Genomic DNA, 14,558 nt, shown 5'->3' on the forward strand with positions numbered 1-14,558 from the left:
TTTGCTGAAAATAAATGCAGTTGACAGTGAAAGGACGTTTCTTTTTTTGCTGAGTTTAGCTAATTTCTTGCTCATCAATTTTGACATTGCCATTCGCGTTCTATGGTTTTCTAGGAACAGACATGTCTGCAGTGGTTTAACAGTACCCAATTGTCAAACTTGAGTAAAAGTAAAGATACCTTAAAAGATAATGACGCAAGTAAAAGTGAAAGTCACCCAGTAAAATACTACTTGAATAAAGTCTAAAAGTATTTGGTTTTGAATATACTTAGGAATCAAAATTAAAAGTATAAATCATTTAAAATTCCTTATAATAATCAACTGAGACGGCACAATGTTTTTTTAAATACGTTTTATACGGAAAGCCAGGGGCACACTTCAACAGTCAGACATAATTTACAAACTAAGCATTTGTGTTTAGTGAGTCTGCCAGATCAGAGGCAGTAGGGATGACCAAGGAGGTTCTCTTGATTCGTGTGTGAATTAGACCATTTTCCTGTCCTGCTAAGCATTCAAAATGTAACGAGTACTTTTGGGTGTCAGGGAAATGTAGTGGAGTAAAAGTTTTCAAAAATATAAATAATAAAGTTAAGTACAGATACCCCAAAAACTACTTAAGTAGTACTTTAAAGTATTTTTACACCACTGGACATACATAAGGTTTACATCCTACAAAAAAGGTCTGTGTGTAAATGAGTGTGAGCACTTTGGATATGAATTGATGCTGGTCTTTCTATGCTGTATCTGTTACAAGCCTCAGAAAGGGTGTCTGAGTCGGCTTGCTGTAGATAAAGGAAAACAGACATCGAAGTTAGTCGAGCTGTGTGGCAGTTCAAGCACATTCTTTATTCCTTTCCCAAATATTGTCTTGTTAAATCATGTCCCAATTCAATTACATATTTCTCATTCAACTTCAATACATCAGCTAGAATAATTATTCACAGTAAACATCATAAAATTCATTCATTGACATTTGACCTTCTCTTCTGTGATGCTGTATGAAGCTCTCTGTATAGAGGAGAGTTCTTTTCAAGCTTGTGTTGCTTTCTCAGGTGGGCTGGCAGTCTTTTGACCACTTCATGACAGCCTGTCATGGGGCAAGGCCTGGAGTGATGGTTGTTTTTAGCCTGGCTGCTGCCACCATGTCTGCTTGGTGCTCCGAGACCGAATGTGTTGACTGCAGACTGGGCCTCCTCTCTGCGCCACTCATGGACCTGCCGCAGGTGACGAGGTAGGTGAATGACGGTGACTTGATGTAACAGTACTCTTCTTGCGTTGTGTACAATCTGTCATCGACACGGAACTCCAACATGTAGCACCAGTCATGTAGATTTATTCTGATAGGAACGACACAAAATTGCACGTCATGCAATGCACGTCTCACCATCCAACTCTGCACTCACGCACGCTGGTTTGGTGCTTGTTCACTGGGCTAGTTACCAAAATAATACAATTACAATATAATATCTTTAACAATGTACCTGATAGGAACGACACAAAATTGCACGTCATGCAATGCACGTCTCACTATCAAACTCTGCACTCACGCACTGTACAAAATATATGACCCCCCCCACCAGACACAGTAAGTTGCTAGTACTGGCGGGAATTCTTTACAACAAAAATTCTCCAAAAATCGCTGCATCTTATGTGTGATGTTTGAATAACATTTACAAACAATTTGATATAAATTGTACATTTAAATCATCACTTGAGAGTATAAAAATCACTTTTGATGTACAGTGCTTGGCAACCAACAACTTACCGCTGGTTTGGTGCTTGTTCACTGGGACGATTCTAACTGGAACATCCCCCCTCGTAAGCAAGCTACGCAAACCAGCCAATAAGATGCCATGTTGAGTAGGTGAAGGCAAGACAAACTCAAACCAAAAACCCATTGGCTTAACAATAAAGTGGCAAGGGGAATCACCAATATAACCCTGTTACATTGACAGCCGGCCACCGGACACCTCTTTCGTCCTCTCCTTTGTGTTTTGTGTTTGTTTTCCTTTCTTTTGAGTCTTTGGTCCACACCTGTAAACATATCATTGACAACAAAGAAGAGAACATGGTTATGATGGAGACGGGTGATGATGTTGGAATTAAGATGAGGAAGGTTTGCTCTGCTAGGGACCTGGTGCATCTAAATGGTCAAAAGAGGATCTTCAGGATAAATGAAAGAAACATGGTGACTGGATGCTGCCAACTTGGTATTTGCTTTAAAAAAATCCACTTTTCCACCACATTAGTACCAATGATTTTTTATATAGCTACATCATTGATAGGTAATAGGGAGAGGCTACGGTACCTATTGGATAGTTGGTTTCTTTGGGGCCTTTAGTCCGTTGATCTTGGTGGTTTTCAGCAGAAAATGTCACCGTCTGCAACAATATAACCAAATCTGAACTCCTAGTAGCAAGTTGCATACTGTAAACAGCAAAGTGCATTGACTAGGTACAGTTCTCCAAACAGTTTTTCTCTCCAGTCATGTCTTGAGATACGGTGCCCTCTATTTACTTGTTCGTAGTGAAACAAAGATTCGCAACATCCCATCCGCACATCCGGAAACAAACCAAGGTAATGTACATAGATAGCTAAAATTGATAGAGCATTTTAGGTTTATTTTACATTTTTAAATCGTCAAATAACCTATACAGTGACGGTATATACATTTGGTTTTAATGACTGACGTCGTCCTTATTGCCATATACAGTTAATCATGGTGTGACTACTAAATCAGCTGATAACTACAGTATGCTAACGTTAGCTCTCGAAAACTCTTCTCTGTATGTTGGTTTTCAGGGTTTCAGCTGTTACACCCGCATTTGTCTCAATGTAAACAAAAATGCGACGCTCTGTTTTAACGTTTAGAAAAGTAAATAATAATCGCGTTCAACCCGGTTTTCGAAACGTATATTTCATTTCAGTGAGAAATAATTGTTTCAAATAAAAAATATACACTATACTGTAGCTGGCCCGGTTCCACGATTAGCCAAAAGGATTAGCCCCTTCATTTGAAACTTGTGCCCCTTCAGTTTTTGTTGTAATGTCTCTATATAAAAATATTTTTAAACGATTGAGTGACAGGTTGGCACAAAATCTGTATCTCTGCTGCACTGTCAGCACAATAGACAGAGCCCACTGCTGTGTGTGTGTGTGTGTGTGTGTGTGTGTGTAGGGGCACCTGGTCTCAGATCATTTCTTATTATTTTGTATTTAAATCCGAGACATTCCATTTAGTATGATATGTTATATTTCTTATGGTATGCATTCATTTGTGGATGTCCATCACCCATTTCGAATGATATTTTAGGAATTTGCAAAACGTACAATATATTACTAGTGAATTCTAGCTAGGTGGCTAACGTTAGCTAGCTCGTTGTCATTGTGAAGCTACCCACTCTGCAAAGAAGTCAATTCAATGTCTATTCCACGTTGGTTCAACTTAATTGAATTGAAATGACGTGGAAACAGTGTTAATTCAATTAGAGTGTGCCCAGTGGGTAGCCCATCACAGCTGGATTGTATTTTCCAGGGAGGTGAATGGTTGGGCAGGTGTGTCACTCTGTTCCACCTCAGGCCCCATGGCTCACAGTGTCAGGAGAGATGCCCCTGAGCTCCCTGACTTCTCTCTGCTCAAGAGGCTGGCCAGGGACCAGCTCATTTACCTACTAGAACAGGTAGGACTACTCCACTCATCTTCCCCCACTCAGGTTATCAATTGTCTTGTGTCTCAGTATCCACAAGTACTCACACAAGTCATGGATCCTATTAAAGTTGTAAAGCCTGGGTCAGTTTCCCAGACAGTCCTGGTCCTGGACTAAAAATCTGTTTCAATTGAGATTCTATAGGCTTAATCTGTGTCTGGGAAACTGTCCCTCTATGTTTCTGTAATGTATATTAGTCTCTACTGCTGGTAGCAATTCTAAATTCCTCTTCTGGGGATTGATTAGGTATATTCATCATCCTCATCATCATACTGCATTTTTACTCCCCTGGTTTAAAGCTACCTGGGAGGAAGGACCTGTTCATTGAGGCAGATTTGATGAGCCCCCTGGACCGCATTGCTAATGTCACAACACTAAAGGTACATGTCATTGTTATGTTTCTGAATATTGCTGTATACCATATTGATTGCCTGTCCTTACATATATCAGTTTACCAGGTTACAATGATGTTCAGTCCTATACAATCTTTGTCACCCTTCTCCTTGTAGCAACATGATGTGGACAAGCTTTACAAAGTGGAACACAAACCCATTGTCAGCACCTCAGATCAGTAAGTAGCAAATCCGATTGTAGGTCCATAGATCCGCTTCTCTTTTATTGTCTTGGAGGAACAAGTATCAGCGCCATAACAATGTTGTAACACAGCCATAACAATGTTATAACACAGCCATAACAATGTTGTAACACCGCCATAACAATGTTGTAACACCGCCATAACAATGTTGTAACACCGCCATAACAATGTTGTAACACAGCCATAACAATGTTGTAACACCGCCATAACAATGTTGTAACACCGCCATAACAATGTTGTAACACAGCCATAACAATGTTGTAACACAGCCATAACAATGTTGTAACACAGCCATAACAATGTTGTAACACAGCCAAAGCAATGTTGTAACACAGCCATAACAATGTTGTAACACAGCCATAACAATGTTGTAACACAGCCATAACAATGTTGTAACACAGCCATAACAATGTTGTAACACAGCCATAACAATGTTGTAACACCGCCATAACAATGTTGTAACACCGCCAAAACAATGTTGTAACACCGCCAAAACAATGTTGTAACACCGCCAAAACAATGTTGTAACACAGACATAACAATGTTATAACACCGCCATAACAATGTTGTAACACCGCCATAACAATGTTGTAACATAACAATGTTGTAACACCGCCATAACAATGTTGTAACACCGCCATAACAATGTTGTAACCATAACAATGTTGTAACACAGCCATAACAATGTTGTAACACAGCCATAACAATGTTGTAACCATAACAATGTTGTAACACCGCCATAACAATGTTGTAACACAGCCATAACAATGTTGTAACACAGCCATAACAATGTTGTAAAACAAATGTTGTAACACACCAATGTTGTAACACCGCCACAATGTTGTAACATAACCGCCATAACAATGTTGTAACACAACAATGTTGTAACACAGCCATAACAATGTTATAACACCGCCATAACAATGTTGTAACACCGCCATAACAATGTTGTAACACAGCCATAACAATGTTGTAACACAGCCATAACAATGTTGTAACACCGCCAAAACAATGTTGTAACACAGACATAACAATGTTATAACACCGCCATAACAATGTTAACACCGCCATAACAATGTTGTAACACAGCCATAACAATGTTGTAACACAGCCATAACAATGTTGTAACACCGCCATAACAATGTTGTAACACCGCCATAACAATGTTGTAACACCGCCATAACAATGTTGTAACATATCCTTAATAATGTGCCTTCCTTGACAGACTATGCTTCCTGATCCGTCCAAGAATAAAAACTGTCAAGTGGATATGTGGTAAGTAGAATGGTGGCACCCTGATATTGAAAATCAGCTGATTCATATTGTATTTCATTAAAGTGTAATTCTTGGGATGCCAATGCAGTGAAAGATTAAGTTAGCAACGCTATTCCCTGAGAAATGAATGACTGTATTACTGTCGTCCCAGACTTTGAAATGCCTTGTCTTTTCTGGATCAGTGGTATTATCGACAGTGCTTCTGGAGTACGTTGTGTTACTGTGCAAACAAAGGCTTCTGACTTAATGTCCTTGATCGGGAAGACAATGAGGGAAATCACTCTGTTATGAGTTTGATTTATTCTTGCTCACAGATCAACTGAAGAAATGCAAAATTTACATGACTAATAATTGCAAAACACTCATTTAAATACATAACACATAATACATTACATCAATAGAATACAGAACACTTGAAACATTACAAGACATTTTTTAGAATGGAAATTGAAATATTAAAATGTGATTGTAAAACCCCCCAAAATTGAGGGGGGAAACCATTAAAGAGGTAGAGTTATTATACAGTCTGACAGCAGTGAGTAGAGTGCCGTTTCCCAGGTGCTTCGTACGGGCAGTTATACAGGACGGTTTGTGGCTGTTTCTTATATCCACTGACAAATTGGTTTCTTTTTCCAGATGTGGTCAATGCAGACAAAGCATTTGGGAGATTCAGAAGATACAAGATCATATTTAGCCCTCAGAAGGTGATTATTATGTAGTTATTGTATACTCTCTGCAATAAAACAGTTATTTTGTTTTCTTTGCTCATTCTTCTCTCGCTTTCCGTGTCTCTTACAGTTTTATGCATGCGAGAACCTTTTGGAGGAGCAGGGAATCTTTGGTGGTAGGTGTCTTTTGATATTTCATATTCATATTTTGGTATTCCAGATGTTTGAATGTTAACAAACACTGTTTCACTCCCTTGTGAAGATGTGACTACTGACGAGTGGTCATTCTACCTCCTGCCCCTGGACGATGACATCATTAGCTTGGAGCTTCCGGAATTCTTCAGAGACTACTTCTTGGTAATGATAGACAGTAGTGCTGATGGGAGCTGTATTTAGGAATATCAGTCCCACTTTATGATGCAAAAATGATGTAATTACATGTAGTTACATAAGCAGGTACAGTGTAATATCAAATTAGTAACACATTTTGGCATATAACTAACAACCTAGTACTGGGACTAGCGTGGTTATATTCATAGTGCTAATTATTTTGCTAACAAGGATGACCTGTGTGTCCACAGGAGGGAGACCAGCGCTGGGTGAGAACAGCGGGTAGTGCCCTGCATCTCCTACACTCTGTCTACGGCCCCTTCTCTAAGGTGTATGGGATCGGACGATGCTCCAAGGTAAGATCAGCTCAGTATATCAACACTCTTTAATGTACTTTTGTATACCGCAATTCAGCGTTTAGCTGCCTTGTATACTGAATTAAAACAAAGCTAAAATACATCTGGGATTATGATTCTAGATGGTACTGAATGAATGATTTACTATGGGTGCCAGTCTGTTTATGTTTCAGCCAACCAGTCTTTGTCTTGTTCATCAAGGTAGAGCTGTATGTTGTTGAATGCAGACACAGTCAGAAATCAGCACCGGTACAGATGATTTAGATGTTCAAACACCATGATTTAGACGAGATTCATAGAGTATGTGTTAACAGTATGTCTGGTCTCTTGCCCGGTTCAGATGGCGTATGAATCGTGGAGGGAGCAGGTGGAGGAGGGGGAACAGAGAGCGCGTCAAGCGGAGATCGGAAATGTGTTTCTCATTGACCGAGGTAGATCTTTCTTGAACTGTGAATCACGGCAGTTGTGACGTTTGTCTTATTTGTTGCTCTCATTTTTTGACATTTTAAATATGCTATTGGATAATGGTGTTATTCATTCTCACAGACTAACGTGTGAAAATGTGGATTTGGAATGGAATTCTCCTTTAAGTATAACAATAGGGTGATACTTGTCATAATAATACCTGATATCATACTAATGTTTTCTCTCATTCCCTTTGCAGATGTGGACCTTGTGACTCCTCTGTGTTCCCAGGTTGTCTATGAAGGACTTGTCGATGATATTTTCAGAATTAAATGTGGTAAGCAATGATATTTGCTCTGATTACAGTCTCTACTTTGAAATAGCAATACCGCAAATAATGTGGTCTTTATATATTGTGTCCTAGTCAAGGACCACACACACTGAAGCCTCTTATTGCTGTATACCATTACAGTTACAATGCATAAAATGGCATTAAGATCTTATTGCATGTCCATTGTCTGTATGGAATTCTAATCCATCTCTTTGTCCTATAGGATGTGTGGAGTTTTGTCCAGATGTCACCTCCTCTGACAAGAGTATAAAAGTGATGCTAAACTCTCAAGATAAGGTTGGCCTTTTAGAAGTATAACACGGTTGAGTTGATATCATTTCCCCATCACTGGTTTAAGGATGACAGTCTCACTGGAATTTGTGCGTGCTTCTATCTCAGGTTTTTAACGAGATCAGGAACGAGCATTTCTCCCAGGTGTTTGGCTTCCTAAGTCAAAAGGCCCGAAACCTCCAGACTGCATATGATGTGAGTGTTTCATTCTGACCATATTTACATCTATATGGGCCTTTGTGCTTCCAATTTATTTGTTTACCTTTATTTGCTAGGTATGGTAAGCTGATTGACAGCACATTTATCATTTCCAACAATTCCCCCCTGGTGAAGTGTTGCCCTGCGTGGATGCATAATATTTGTCTTAAATGTCCTCTTAGAGCTTTCTTTACATCAAAGAGTAGAAGTTCATGTTTGACGATTATTCATCTCTCTCCGTCTCTGTCATTACAGAAGCGTAGTGGAATGGACATTAAACAGATGAAGACGTTTGTGTCGGAGGAGCTGAAAGGGTTAAAACAGGAGCATCGGCTCCTCAGTCTGCGTGAGTATTGAGTCTCTACTTCCCCAGAGTCAAATGAATTGGTTGAGACCATTTCTATGTCTGCGTGCATTTTGAAGGAAGTTGTTAACTGGTGTTAGCGCAATTTATTTTTTGTTTTTATTTAACTTGGCAAGTCAGTTAAGAACAAATTCTTATTTCCAATGACGGGCTACCCTGGCCAAACCCTCCCCTAACCCGGACGACGCTGGGCCAATTGTGTGCCGCCCTATGGGACTCTTGGTCACGGCCGGTTGTGATACAGCCTGGGATCGAACCCGGGTCTGTAGTGACGCCTCTAGCACTGCGATGCAGCCTTAGACCGCTGCACCACACAGGATCCTATGAATGAATGGAAGTCTATGGTAACTGCTCGTATGCTATTAGATACCAAAGACTTTCAGTCATTGCGCTAACACTAGTTAACATTGGCTCGAGAAACTACCTCTAACTTCCTTCATACTGGATGTAGAGACATACAAATGGTATCCATGAGTTCATCAGACTGTGAGGAAGTAGATAAAGTGCTTCATTGCAAAAATCCTGAAGTATCCCTTTAAAAAGACATGTCTCTCTTCAGATATTGGTGCCAGTGAGTCGATGATGAAGAAGAAAACGAAGCAGGACTTCCAAGAGCTGTTGAAGACAGAGCACTGTAATATTACATTACATTGGCTATACTGTACTTTGAGGCATATGCTTTTTCCCCATATGAATCCCATTTCCTGCATTGCATAATAACTGATACTTATTTCTCCACCCGACAGCCTTACTGGAGGGGTTTGAAATCCGTGAATGTATTTCCTACATAGAGGAGCATATCAATAGACAGGTGAGATTGTCTGGAAGATAATGGTACTATAGAAATATAATGAATAGAAAGGGCGTCTCCATTCAAGTCAATGATGTCATAATGGGTGGACTGGCAGCCATTCTGAGTGTACCCATGAGTTTACCAGTCAAATTGCCAGGGGTAGAGCCTCCAAACCCGTTCTATTCATTATATTTCTATGAATGCTACATGCATACAGGTAATCATAGTGCTAAATCGGCCCAATAAGATTTATATTGCAGGTTGTGTTCATCAATCATCCTGACACATAATTGTTCTCTCCAACCACATCAAACTGTAAACCTTGTTACCAGGTACCACACTGGAGGAAGCTATCATCCACCTTATTGTGTTATCGTCCACCTTATTGTGTTATCGTCCACCTTATTGTGTTATCGTGTTATCGTCCACCTTATTGTGTTATCGTCCACCTTATTGTGTTATCGTCCACCTTATTGTGTTATCATCCACCTTATTGTGTTATCATCCACCTTATTGTGTTATCATCCACCTTAGGTCTCTATGGTGGAAAGTATGAGACTCCTTTGTCTGCTGTCTCTCACAGAAAACGGTGAGACTTCACAGAGATGTTTTTTAACCAAACACATGAAAATATAATTGATCTCATGATAAGATTCTTAGTCCTTTTAAATCAGCTGTTTATATTTTCTTTCAGGCCTCCTTCCCAAAGATTATCGGTCATTAAAAGCCCAGTTTCTACAGGTGGGTTCTGGTATCATAAGTATTGTTTTAAATGATATCTAGCACTGGTTGGGAAAAACATTTTAGTGACCAGAAAAATATGACCTCTCCCAGTCCCAGATAAAAGACGTCTATACAACCAACCATTTTACAACCACAAAATTATGACATCCCAGACCAAATTTTGCCCGCTAGTGTGCTACTGTGTAACATTGTCAGTGTAATGTGCATTTAGACTGGATTCATTCTGTATCTTTGTACATCCATTGTTATTTTGTTGGAGCCTTTTCCTTGTTACATAGTTCTGTGTCCTATTTCCTCTCTCAGAGTTATGGCATTGAACACCTACTGACGTTTTCCAACCTGAAGCAGCTAGGCCTGCTGGTGGAGCAGCAGCCTGGAGAGACCCTCACTGTCATGGAGAGCAGAGTGGGCAAACTGGTCAACGACAAAACCGCAGGTCAGAAACAGGCTGGCCCCAATACCGTTACTGTATTTAATACAGGCTGGGTCCGAATACTGTTACTGTATTTAATACAGGCTGGTCCCAATACCGTTACTGTATTTAATACAGGCTGGGTACGAATACTGTTACTGTTTTTAATACAGGCTGGGTCCCAATACCGTCACTGTTTTTAATACAGGCTGGGTCCGAATACTGTTACTGTTTTTAATACAGGCTGGGTCCCAATACCGTCACTGTTTTTAATACAGGCTGGGTCCCAATACTGTTACTGTTTTTAATACAGGCTGGTCCCAATACCGTTACTGTATTTAATACAGGCTGGTCCCAATACCGTTACTGTATTTAATACAGGCTGGGTCCCAATACCGTTACTGTATTTAATACAGGCTGGGCCCCAATACCATTACTGTATTTAATACAGGCTGGGTCCCAATACCGTTACTGTTTTAATACAGGCTGGGTCCCAATACCGTTACTGTATTTAATACAGGCTGGGTCCCAATACTGTTACTGTTTTTAATACAGGCTGGGTTCCAATACCGGTACTGTTTTTAATACAGGCTGGGTCCCAATACTGTTACTGTTTTTAATACAGGCTGGGTCCCAATACTGTTACTGTTTTTAATACAGGCTGGGTTCCAATACCGTTACTGTTTTTAATACAGGCTGGGTCCCAATACTGTTACTGTTTTTAATACAAGCCGGGTTCCAATACCGTTACTGTTTTTAATACAGGCTGGGTCTCAATAACGTTACTGTATTTAATACAGGCTGGGTCCCAATACCGTTACTGTATTTAATACAGGCTGGGTCCGAATACTGTTACTGTTTTTAATACAGGCTGGGTCCCAATACCGTCACTGTTTTTAATACAGGCTGGGTCCCAATACTGTTACTGTTTTTAATACAGGCTGGTCCCAATACCGTTACTGTATTTAATACAGGCTGGTCCCAATACCGTTACTGTATTTAATACAGGCTGGGTCCCAATACCGTTACTGTATTTAATACAGGCTGGGCCCCAATACCGTTACTGTATTTAATACAGGCTGGGTCCCAATACTGTTACTGTTTTTAATACAGGCTGGGTTCCAATACCGGTACTGTTTTTAATACAGGCTGGGTCCCAATACTGTTACTGTTTTTAATACAGGCTGGGTCCCAATACTGTTACTGTTTTTAATACAGGCTGGGTTCCAATACCGTTACTGTTTTTAATACAGGCTGGGTCCCAATACTGTTACTGTTTTTAATACAGGCTGGGTCCCAATACTGTTACTGTTTTTAATACAAGCCGGGTTCCAATACCGTTACTGTTTTTAATACAGGCTGGGTCTCAATAACGTTACTGTATTTAATACAGACTGGGTCCCAATACCGTTACTGTATTTAATACAGACTGGGTCTCAATACCGTTACTGTATTTAATACAGGCTGGGTCCCAATACTGTTACTGTATTTAATACAGGCTGGGTCCCAATACCATTACTGTATTTAATACAGGCTGGGTCCCAATACCGTCACTGTTTTTAATACAGGCTGGGTCCCAATACCGTTACTGTATTTAATACAGGCTGGGTTCCAATACCGTTACTGTTTTTAATACAGGCTGGATTCCAATACCGTTACTGTTTTTAATACAGGCTGGGTCCCAATAGATGTACTGTACTTTAGAGTCCTGACAATGACAAGATGCTCTGCAAAATATCAGCACTTGAACCTTTCAACATGTTCTATTTTAGGAAAGCTGACTGATGCCTTCTCCTCCCTGGCCAAGAAGAGCAATTTCCGTGCCTTGGGCAGGAGGCTCAATCTGGTATGTAGTCTTTTAATTTAATTAACAAAGCAATTACCATATTAAAAACATACCCATGTATTGAGTTACATTAACTTCATGAAATTTCACTAAACATTATAGAGCGGATTCGTGTACACAGATTAAGCCTAATCCTGGATTCTCCATGAAACTGTGTTTTTAGTTCAGGACTAGGCTGGGAAATGGCCAGGAAACTGTGTTTTTAGTTCAGGACTGGGCTGGGAAATGGCCAGGAAATTGTGTTTTTAGTTCAGGACTGGGCTGGGAAATGGCCAGGAAACTGTGTTTTTAGTTCAGGACTGGGCTGGGAAATGGACAGGAAACTCACCATAAAACAGGGTCCCAAACGATTTTGGATGCGACCTGTTTTTGACATAAATAAAACGTTGACCCCACCATGTTAAAAAACTGATGTTATCAACGGCAAATGTTTACATTTAGGCTATGACAGTCTATTATAAATCAGTTTGACTGTACTTTTGTCAGTATTTCAATCTGAAGGAAATATGGTTTGAAGTGACTAAAATGCACCAGGAAAGGTATAAGTTCAGAAGATCATCAGACAATAATGTTGTCTGATCTTCAGTTTGATTTAGTGCCTGGTCTTGTCCAGTCTGTTTTAATGAGTCCTGCGTGGCTTGTGGGCATTGTGGAGGGAAGAAACAGAAGATACATACGTTTTCCTGAGAGTCTAATCTTACAGTAATGGGGTCATAATATTTTGTATCTTGAACCATTTAAAAGATTGAGCCACATTTGTAGGAAGAAAACAGAAACCTCTGTTTATTACAAAGGTATCTAGTGGCTACCGGAGGTTTCTGACAAAACCCTGGTTCTAAGAACCAAGAGCGATTTTTCTTTATATATAGTTTGGGAAACACTGCCCTAAATTAACTCCATAACCAAACAGTATTGCAATGAAACCGGATGTCCTTACTATATCTATATCAAGGTGCCCAAGTCAGATGAAGAGTATGACCTCCGTGTCCCTCGAGACATGGCCTATATCTTCAGTGGAGCCTACATTCCTTTGAGCTGCAAACTCATCGAACAGGTAGGTGGACTCCAATATGAATGAACTCATGGATACTAAGACAGAAGTGTGGTTTCAATTAGTGATATAATAAAAAGTATTCCGCTTGTTCTACGTCTGCAGGTATTGGAGCGTGATGGCTGGACAGGGCTCGAGGAAGTCACCCGCATGCTCAACGGACATGAATTTGCAGTCACAGGTAAGACAAGTGGGCTTGACATTCACACTGAAATGTCTGTAAAAGGCACTTTTGAATGGAAAGTCCATTGAGGAAAGGGGAACACTCAGAGAATTCCAGTTCTTTATTTTCTCTTGCTCTCTACCCCCCCTCAGCAGGTAGTAACGGATCAGACGCAAGGGTGAAGACCGATTCCCAGCGTATCATCCTAGTCATGTTCCTGGGTGGGTGCACCTTCTCAGAGATCTCAGCACTACGCTTCCTGGGCAGAGAGAAAGGTAAGGAAGGCTTTATATTGGGATTCTGGAAGGTGGTGGTACTAGAAATGTGATCAGTGTGCCAATGTAGGGAACAGCAGAAGTCTTGAGAGGTGGGCCAGTAACCAGAGGGTTGCCGGTTCGAATCCCAATGCTGACAGGGAAAATGTAGAGGGTGTGAGCTAAGGAAATATATATTCATGCCCCTATTTCTCCTAGGTTATACATTTATTGTGGTGACTACATAGTTTACAATACATGTTTTATATAGGTCAAGCGGGTTCTACATAATTACTTTGTACCATTGAAAAAGAGACCTTGGCTCTCAATTGGGATTTTCTGTATAAATACAAGTTTTATAAAAGTGGATAATGTGTTCTCTTTATGGTGTTTCTAGGTCTTAAATTCATTGTGGTGACCACAGCTATCACAAACAGTGCCAGACTTCTGGAGTCTATGTTGGACAACCATGCATGAGTCCTGGGGTCTTTCTATCATTGCCAATGGAAGCATCCAGCTTGTGGTCCAATACATCATGGGGACACATACAGATGACTTTTTGGACAATTTGCATCAACAATATGACAACAAGCTACATGCTTGCACCTGCTATTCAGAGTCTTGTATTGGAAGCAGTCACTGTCTAGGATAGATCTGATTCTGAAAAAATTGATTGACGTTGGAATATATTCCATCATAGTGCTATACCAACTGCAAAAGGTGTACAAAGAATGTTGTTTTCTGTCCACAGTACAAAATAAATGTTTTATTTGTC

General features: G+C 40.1%; 1 protein-coding gene and 1 long non-coding RNA gene across 2 annotated transcripts; one reads left to right on the forward strand and one right to left on the reverse strand.

The window, feature by feature from the left end:
- Positions 1-811: 811 nt before the first annotated feature.
- On the reverse strand, positions 812-2,517 carry LOC135565387 (uncharacterized). The gene is made up of 3 exons (XR_010461604.1): positions 2,309-2,517; positions 1,766-2,034; positions 812-1,337 (listed from the first exon to the last, which is right to left on the reverse strand). It is a non-coding gene; the product is annotated as an uncharacterized LOC135565387 (long non-coding RNA).
- Positions 2,510-14,555, forward strand: vps33b (VPS33B late endosome and lysosome associated). The gene is made up of 24 exons (XM_065012182.1): positions 2,510-2,577; positions 3,536-3,680; positions 4,007-4,087; positions 4,217-4,278; positions 5,528-5,577; positions 6,214-6,281; positions 6,376-6,421; positions 6,508-6,602; positions 6,827-6,931; positions 7,272-7,362; positions 7,596-7,673; positions 7,891-7,964; positions 8,067-8,153; positions 8,412-8,502; positions 9,080-9,154; positions 9,267-9,331; positions 9,848-9,902; positions 10,008-10,054; positions 10,361-10,493; positions 12,242-12,315; positions 13,268-13,369; positions 13,472-13,547; positions 13,682-13,804; positions 14,181-14,555. The coding sequence occupies exons 2-24, from the start codon at positions 3,585-3,587 to the stop codon at positions 14,258-14,260; spliced, it is 1,854 nt and encodes a 617-aa protein (XP_064868254.1). The 5' UTR covers positions 2,510-2,577; positions 3,536-3,584; the 3' UTR covers positions 14,261-14,555.
- The last annotated feature ends 3 nt before the right edge of the window (positions 14,556-14,558 follow it).

The sequence above is a fragment of the Oncorhynchus nerka genome, linkage group LG27, assembly GCF_034236695.1.
Source record: "Oncorhynchus nerka isolate Pitt River linkage group LG27, Oner_Uvic_2.0, whole genome shotgun sequence".
In the NCBI taxonomy this organism is placed as follows: Eukaryota; Metazoa; Chordata; class Actinopteri; order Salmoniformes; family Salmonidae; genus Oncorhynchus; species Oncorhynchus nerka.